The sequence below is a fragment of the Podarcis erhardii genome (assembly GCF_964252035.2).
Source record: "Podarcis erhardii genome assembly, chromosome: 7".
NCBI classification, from domain to species: Eukaryota; Metazoa; Chordata; class Lepidosauria; order Squamata; family Lacertidae; genus Podarcis; species Podarcis erhardii.
The window spans coordinates 46531114-46540166 of record NC_138511.1 but is presented as its reverse complement, the minus strand read 5'-3'; the positions used below and the strand labels follow the sequence as shown (position 1 = coordinate 46540166).

Here is a 9053-nt window from a genome sequence, read left to right as displayed (position 1 = left end):
CCCCCGTACATGCCCCAGGTGACTGAAGAAGGAAGTGGCGGTTGTGATCATGATATATGATCTTGGATGCCCCCTACAACACCAGGATCACTTAGGTCCATTTTGAAATAGACACATTGCGTGATAACACAGACTCAATCTGCAATGAGTGTTCATTTTCAGAATGAAACTACTTTCTCAAGATGCGCTTTTCATGGGCAAAAAATATATATGCAATAGATCTTCTAGATTGTTCGTGAACTACGTGGGGAAAAACCAGTACTACTCTGTTTGTACTCAGCCCTAGTTTAAAGAGAAAAGCATCCTTAGGAAGCTGCAGTTTTGAACTGAAGAGTGGGAGAGAGAAATGAGAGTGCAACCCATGCCTTGCCAACTTGCTATTAACTTTCAGGCTCTTCCCTTGCTACCTCAGAGTTCCAAAGCTTGAGTACTGAATATCAGGCCCAGCATCACCACAGAGCATCTGAGGCCCAAGCACCACAGCAGGCTCCATTACAGTGCTGGTGCCTGCCCACTGAAACTTGGAGTCAGCCTTGTTTGCAATCATATCTATCCATAGCCTTATTATGGGAGGAAGGCAGCTTGGGAAACCAATGGAGTATGAAGACAATCAACAGGGAAAGAGTGCAATGTACACACACACACACACAGAGAGAGAGAGAGAGAGAGAGAGAGAGAGATCCTCTGTTCAAAATAGCAATTTATCAAATTGTGCTTCATTTAAAATCAACAATAATCCCTCTGAGGCTTACATGTATTTGCATACAACTGCTGGAGCTCCCCTAATTTAGGGGGCAAGCTACTGCATAAAGATTTGGACTCTCTTGGTCTGCCGTTTTCTGTTTGGTTATTAATTAAAAATAAAAGTCTGCAAACTTTGAATGCTATGATATGCATTTTGGACACTTTTAAAATACCACTAGCTCTCCCAATGCCTTTACTATAAGGGGAAAAAAAACATGATAACAGATTATAACCAGAAATACTTTATTATAAAATCTGCATGTAAACAATTTAACAAATTAAACAGTTAATGAAAGTGCAAATTAAAACTTCAAAAAACTATATTCTGCATTTTTTTCCCTTTCACTCATCCAAATGCGCTTTGAATGGCCTTTTACCAGCCCACATTTAGTTTTTAAAAGATCATTGCTTTTTAATATATTTACCAAAGAGGAGAGTGTACGAGCCTGCGTACATGTATTCAAGTTTTGCTCTGCAAAGGAGACAAGTTGATGGTGATACATTTTGCATTTTGTGTGTGTGTACCATTGTCCATTCTTATCTTTGCACCCCTGATGTCCACAGGACAGCTGGCAAATATACACAGTGAGAATGCAGGCATACAAAGCCGCTGAATGAAAATTAGTTCAGTAGCTTGCACACACTGAAGCTTATAAACCGTTTTACCCATGAAGACACAGTATTCTTACTTCCAAGTCTTGCTTCGGTACTGTAAGGCATCAAGGAGCATATTTTTCCTCCCAACTGTGCAGCTTTGTGTTTTCAAAGTCCTTTCCCCCACACACACTTTCAACAGTCAAAGGCATGTTCACAACCCACACTAAACACACACAGCATCTGGTCCTGCTGAAAGCCATTTTTTAAAGGACTGACAAGTCGTGGCAGGATTTGGATTTGGCCTTGAATGCCATCTTCTTGTTATTCTTGGCTACAATTCTCCCAAGGAATCGCTTGGCCTTCTTGCTGATGCTCTCCCGCCTTTTGGTGTTAGCCATCCGCCTGGCATTGTCTTCTTTGCTGTCTTTGCGTAGCCGGATTTGCCGGATGATCCCCTCAAACAGGTCCTTGACGTTGTGATGCAAAGCAGCTGAAGTCTCGATGAATTTGCAGTCAAACACAACAGCGCAGGCACGTCCCTCTGGAGGGCAGAAGGAGGACACCGAATTATTTAAAACTATGATGTGCCAGCAAAGCACATGCTCTCCTCCCAAATATTGGTGGAAAGAGATTATACAAGGGTTGAAAATCATAGGGTGGGAGATTATCATTATTCAATTTATTACCCACCAGTAGCAGGTTATGGCAAATTAAAATTCAATATTAAAAACAGTTAAAACAAATTACAGTCACTCACAGGAATAAGATACTAGAAACTCTTATCTCAAGTGTCAAATGTTGGTGCAAGTGTGGGCGCATACATACATAGGAAACTGCCTTATACTCAATCAGACAATTTAGCCATCTAGCTCAATACTGGTAAGCATGTCTTGTAGTGTTTCAGGAATCTGCTTGGTTAGATACATGGGTATGGTCTGTAGCTTAGTGATAGAGCATTTGCTTTGCATGCAGAAGGTCCCAGGTTCAATCCCCGACATCTCCATATAGGGCTGGGGATGTCTCCCATCTGAAATATTGAGAGCCTCTGCCATTCAGTGTAGATTGTCCTGAGATAGATGGACCAATGGACTGAGTCAGTATAAGGCATTTTCCTATGTTCAAACTTGTAGCCCACCTCTATAGATAGGGTCAGGCTGCCAGGATTACAGTGCCTAGGTTTAGACAGCTTACTTCAGTGACAAATGGCTGGTTCACACAGAAACACAAGCGTCATTTGACTTCTTTACACTGGATTGGCACCAGAGTATGTGAACCAGCTCCATTTCCTATATCTATATTGCTATATTTGCTATATATTGCTATGTTTTCAGGTATCCTGCTTGGGATTAGATCTACAGTGGTCCATTGGCACATGGAAGTCATCATTTGTATCTTGCAATCAAACAGTAAACATGCATATGTGAAACCAGCCCCCACAAACGCAGTGTTGGCGCTTTCACATTTCCTGCATTCTGCCCCCCACCTCTCTGCAGCAGTGCAGGTTGAATTCTTGGTGAGCTCAGCGATTTAGGAAACTCTTCCCAATAATCACTGTTAGAACCCCACCAACTCCCAACAGCAAAGTGCCCAACACTTGAGTTTATATTAGGAGAAGGTAACTTACCATCTACGGAAACTTCTCGTGATCGGACCAGGTCACTTTTGTTTCCTACGAGAATTATCGGAATGTCCTCCGTTTGTCTCGCTCTTCGTAGCTGAATTCTCAGCTCAGAGGCCTTCTCAAAGCTAACTTTGTCCGTCACTGAGTAGACGATAATGTAAGCGTCCCCCATTTTCATACAGTGGCTCTGGAGCCATTGACTATCATCCTACAGTTAAAAATAGGAATAGAGAGGTTTGTACTGAACAAAGTAAACATTAGGTTAGACATTTTTTACTTGGTAACTATTTTAGCAACTTGAGTTGGGGGAGGAATCATCCCACTGTGGGTCGATTTTTTCAAAGTAAGCCACTAGACCTCATGGCGGGGAAATGGATATTGTACAATCAAAACACTTTAAAAAAATTAAACTTCTTCCAGAAAATCCCCACAAAAGGGCACTCCTCTACCTGCCTGGTATATATGAGCCTGGGCCAAACCAAGGTGGCTATATGCCAGGGGTAGGCAACCTAAGGCCTGGGGGCCGGATGTGGCCCAATTGCCTTCTCAATCCAGCCTGCGGACGGTCCGGGAGTCAGCATGTTTTTACATGAGTATAATGTGTCCTTGTATTTAAAATGCATTGCTGGGTTATTTGTGGGCCTGCCTAGTGTTTTTACATGAGTAGAATGTGTGCTTTTATTTAAAAATGAATCTCTGGGTTATTTGTGGGGCATAGGAATTCGTTCATATTTTTTTTTCAAAATATAGTCCAGCCCCCACAAGGTCTGAGGGATGGTGGACCGGCCCACGGCTGAAAAAGGTTGCTGACCCCTGCATATGTTAAAGCTCTAAGTAAGAATGGTTACTTGGATTTAAAGAACATGCCAGCAGAATATGGGTAGAGAGTTTTTGGCCCTCCATATGTTGCTGAACTACAACTCCCATCAGCCCCAGCAAGCATAGCCAATGGGGATGATGTTATAGTTCAGCAATATGCAGCAGCTCAGAGATTCCCCAGACCTGCACTGGAGGCAAGATATGGAAGGGACCAAGAAGGGGTAAGAAGGCACAGCAGTGCAAGCATTTATAGTACTGTAGTATGACAGGGTGCACACTGTGCTTTTAAAGTACATTCAAAACATATTCCCTCCCCAAATAACACTGGACACTAGTTTGCTTTGAGTTGCTGGGAATTGTAACTCTGAGGGATAAACTACAGTGCCCATTATTTGTTTAGAAAAAGTGTATTTTGAATATGCTTTAAAGATATACAGTAGTGTACACACAGACTTAAGTTTGCTACATCCAGATCTTTGTGCTTTACTGCTTTATGAACTGGTTATCTGTTTAAAGATATTACTAATTTGCACAGAATGCTGCTTAACTTGTTGCAAGCAATCACTAGAACACATGAAAATAATTTGGGCCACAAAATGGGATACAAATCTATGCAGTGCTTTTTTTCCTTCAAAAATGTTTAGGGATATGCATCCCCCCCTCCCCAGAAAAAAGCACAGAATCTATGTAACATTTAAAGTAAATAATGCCTTACCTGCTCCCAAATGTCGAACACCACCAGAGAAGCTTCCTCACCATCAACTATGATAGATCTGTCATATGTGTTTCCTATAAAGGAAATTAAAAAGACATTAGGATAACATAATCTCCCCTCAAGATTCATAGAATTGTAGAGTTGGAAGGGACCACAAAATGTTTATTGTAAGATATTTGTTGCGTTATGAGCATCAGTGAGTCAGATCCAAAATCCAGTTAAGACAACTCCATGAGATTAACTCTTAACATGCTTTTCAGTAAACATGCTTAATATTACATCTAGTGCAACATTAAGCATGTTTACTGCAAAGTAAGACTACCAGGAGAGTAGCCATAGGGTGGTAGGATTTGGGAATCTAGCTCCATTTGAAAATCCTGGGACTCTAGTCAAAGCAGATGTGTTTTAAGACTGAGGTGCCAAATCAGTTGAAATATAAAACAGCAGCTTAACTGTGCAGTTAAGCTTAAGCACCTGAACAAACTAGATGGTGATACAACTCCTTATCTGGTGCATAAACAAAGCAGCCTCTGCCATCCTTGTACTGCTTCCAATTATCATCCCTTCTAAATTTATTGTTGTACAAACAGTTCCAGCACAGCACTTGATAGGAAAAGGACATGGAATCAATCCAATGCAAGCTATGCTTTAACATTTATTTTGCTTTATTCAGATTTGAATGGGTGGTGGTGGAGGTGGTGGAGGTGGCTATTCAACTATTCAAGCAACAACAACCAAAGTATGGAAGATAAAACACACACAAGGCATATTTTTCAAATAACAAAATGCAACAGGCAGAATTTGAGCTTCCTTCAATCCACTTTTTTCAGTCAAACAACAGACACATCTGCCATATCCACAGGTGTGATTTTTTTAAAAAAAAATCTGACTATATCCTTGTGGTATTAATTAAAAAAAAACCTCTGGAATTTAGTCAATGCAGAACAAAAATAGCACTCAAGGGACAGGAAGATCCAGATCATTTCTCTTCAGTATAGTGGGATTTTATTTCATATAGTTTAATTTCAGGTTTACAAGCATCTCTGCCCATGCCATTCAGAGAAATAGGGTAGTCATTATTTTAGACTGGGTTTGTTAGTTAATATGCTTAGGTTTTGTATGTTTTGTCTTTAATTGGATACAGTATTTTGGTTTGGTTGGTTACTTGTCTCTGTGGTTCCATAATAATTTGCAAACTAATAAAAATAAATTTCCAAAAGGCAACAGTTTTAATACAAAACTTTCTAAGTAATTCCAAGTTACTTTCCAAGTAATTATACATTAATCCAACCCCCTGAATATTCTCCAACAAGTTCCCCCTCCCCACCAAAGAATCATTTTAACTTATTCTACAGCAGGCATGGGGGATCAGTGATCCTCCAAAAGTTGCTGGCCTTCAATTGCCCCCAGCCACAGCCAGCATGGCCAGTGGTCAGGGTTGAAGGGAAATGAAATATCATAAAATCTTAGGGGGGGGGGTCAAAGCTTCCTAGAAGCTGTTCCCCTTCAGTGTCCTCAGCACCATTGTTAGGGAAGCCCACAAGTATTGTACGGATGTCTGATTTTGTCAATGCTAGAGTTCTGTGTTGTCAAATGAAACAGAGTTGGCCTGAACGCAACTCTGTTTTACACACAAAGAGAATAGGGTGGGGGCAGGAATTTGACATTTGACTTCTTTACACTACACATGCTTCCCCCATTTTTCCGTTCTCTTTTTATTACTTCTCCCCAGCTAAACTAGGGAGAAACCCCACTGGCGCATATCAGAATAAAGCAAGGGAATAAGATCAGGTGTTTCACATTCCACACATGTATGGACATTTCAGCATACTTGTAAACTTTGTGTCATTTTGAAAAAAACTTTTTTTAATTTTGCAGTTTAATACTCTTTTTCTTCTGAATTACATATGGGGGAACCATAATCTTTGCAGTGCTTTGGGTCTCTAAATATCTTAATCCACCCCCACACATAGTACAGTATTACCATGAGGAATTTGCTACTACAAAAGGGGAAGTGGCCACCAGCCGAGATGGCTTTAAACAGAGGCAATAAAAGAATCATGATGAAGGAAGAAAGCCTATCAGCTTGTGGGCTTTTCAGAGGCACAATCTGGTTAGCCACTGTGGGGAAAAGGATGCTTAGCTCTGTGGACTACTGGACTGATCCAGGAGGGCTCTGCACGCAGAAGGTCCCAGGTTCAGTCTCTGGCCTCTCCTGGTAGGGCTGGCAGAGACTCCCTATCTGAAACTCTCGGGAACCACTGCCAGTCAGTGCAGACAATACTGAGCTAAATGGACCTATAGCTCTGGTGATTCCGTATGCTGCCATTCCCCATGCTCCTAATTCTTTGAAGAAGTTCCATCCCAGCATTGATGCTCAGCATCTCCTGGGAGGGCTGGGGAAGACTCCCTGCATGAAAACCCTGGAGAGCTGCTGTCAGTCAGTGTGGACAATAATAAGCCAGTAGGTGGACCTATGGTCAGGCTCAATATAAAGCAGCTTCCTGTGTTCCTTGATTTGTGGACAGGTGGTGGTGGACTGATCCATACATTGCTCAGGCATACAGCCCTCTGCAGATCCATTTCCCCAGCAGATCTCCTGCTACCTTTTGAATTGATTTATTTATTATTCCATTTCTGTCCTGCCTTTCCCCCGACTAGCTGGACCTGGCACACAGGATTCTCCACTCACTTTTGATTTTGTCATCACAACAACCCTGTGAGGTAGGTGAGGCTGGCCCAAGGTGACCCCGGGAGCTCCATGGCTGAGTGGGGATTTGAACCCTGCTCTCTTGGGTCCTAGTCCAGGACTCCTAGTCCAGCCATTGCACCACGCTGCCCCCCGTCTGCGCCCCACCCCCGGAGTCTGCCCCTTTCCGCCGCACTCACCAGCCTCCTCGGCATCCGGGCAGTCCTCCACCCCTCCGAAGATCCTGGCCAGGCTGGTCTTGCCCACGCCGTGCTCGCCCAGCAGGATGACTTTGTAGAGGTTGCTGTCGGAGTCGCTGCCGGAGGAGATGACGGAGTCGGAGGAGTCGGAGGCCCAGCCCTGGCGGTGCGCCTCGTCGTCCTCGGCGGCGGGGCTGTAGGAGGTGCAGCGCATCAGCTTCGAGAGCTCGCCTCGAGGGGACGGCGGCAGCGACGCCTGCAGCTCGCGCTCGTCCACGGGCATGCTGCGCCGGTGCAGGTGCTGCTGCTGCTGCTGCAGGTGGTGCGCCGCGAAGGGCGTGCTGCCCCGCCGCTTGTCCAGGTACCTCAGCTTGTCGCCGCGGTTCAGGGTCATGGGGGCGCCTGGGGAGAAAGACGTTTACACGGCACTTTCACTAATCCGGAATAAGCGCGCCCCCGCACCCCTTCTTGGCTATGGTGCGCCTCCCTTCCACACTGGGCGAGAGGCACGCTTTTAACAGGAAAGCGGCAGGGGCGGACATCACAGCGACACTCTCTCTAGCTCCGAACTCAATCCGGAGTTAGCTAGACACTCCAAATCCACACACTCACAGTCGCTAACAATGCGTTGAGAGAGAGTGAAAGAAGCGACTTCTCGCTCTCCCCCCAAGGATATCAAGGGCTACTAGGCACGACGGCTATGTTCCGCCTGGCCGTCGGTGGCCCCCGAGGCGACGCCTCTGAATGCTGGAAGGGGGCGAGGGAAGTGCTGCGCTCCTGCTCTCCTCGCGGGCTTCTCAGAGGTGTCTGGCTGCCCACTTGGAGATCAGGATGCTGGACTAGACGGGCCACGTTATCCTGATCCAGCAAGCGCTCCTTATCCACAGGAGAATGAACGCCCCTTCCTGCTCCTGATCAAGCAGTTCCTCGCGGGGTTCCATCCCTAATCCGGAGCAGAGTTATGGATCCATGCATGACAGAGACGCAGAGCAAAGACACGAGGAGAAATCAGTTCTTCCACGACTCTCGCCACTGCCTGGTGTGCTCGACTCTCGAACGCACAACTGGGTGGGTGTCTCTGCCATGTCCGGCCCGGGACAGAAGCAGCAAAGCGGATTCCGCCCCCACCAAGTCCTCGCTCTACCCCTTCCGAAAGATCCTGCCGAGCCTGATCGCGGGATGCCCCCCCCCCACCTGCAGCGGGACTCTGCCGTCGAACAACCGCCCCCCCCCATGCCAAAAGCTACCCCGCCTTAACAGCCACGCATCAAAGGCAGTCGACTTACCTTGGAAGTGATGTAGCTAAGGGAACTGGGTCCGGAAAAGCGCCTTTCTCTCGTGCTCCCTGTCCCCACTTGCCGCTGCGTCCTTTCCAGCACTGAGCGATGCTCCGCTTCTGTTCCCTTTCGGGGCTTCTTGGCGCCCATTTATGCAGCTCCCGAGAGCTCAGCCCCGCCCCGCTGGTGACGTCGCCACGAGCTAGAACCCAACCAGGTTCTGAATTAGAATTCCCGCGGGGCGTCTGCTCCCCGCCCCCCCCCCCTCGGCCCGGAGGGGGCGCGCAGAGGTGCCAGACGGGAGCTGGGTGAGTCACCGCCGTTTTTACCCCCCAGCGGAATTGGGGATCGTCCCTGCTATTTTTAAAAAATGGATGGAAAGAAGCATATG

At 45.9% G+C, this 9053-nt stretch overlaps 1 protein-coding gene across 1 annotated transcript; it reads right to left on the bottom strand.

The window, feature by feature from the left end:
• Window positions 1-970: 970 nt before the first annotated feature.
• RRAD (RRAD, Ras related glycolysis inhibitor and calcium channel regulator) lies at window positions 971-8779 on the bottom strand. Its single transcript, XM_081871964.1, has 5 exons — window positions 8672-8779; window positions 7386-7787; window positions 4497-4570; window positions 2966-3170; window positions 971-1882 (listed from the first exon to the last, which is right to left on the bottom strand). The coding sequence occupies exons 2-5, from the start codon at window positions 7777-7779 to the stop codon at window positions 1605-1607; spliced, it is 951 nt and encodes a 316-aa protein (XP_081728090.1). The 5' UTR covers window positions 7780-7787; window positions 8672-8779; the 3' UTR covers window positions 971-1604.
• Window positions 8780-9053: the final 274 nt, after the last annotated feature.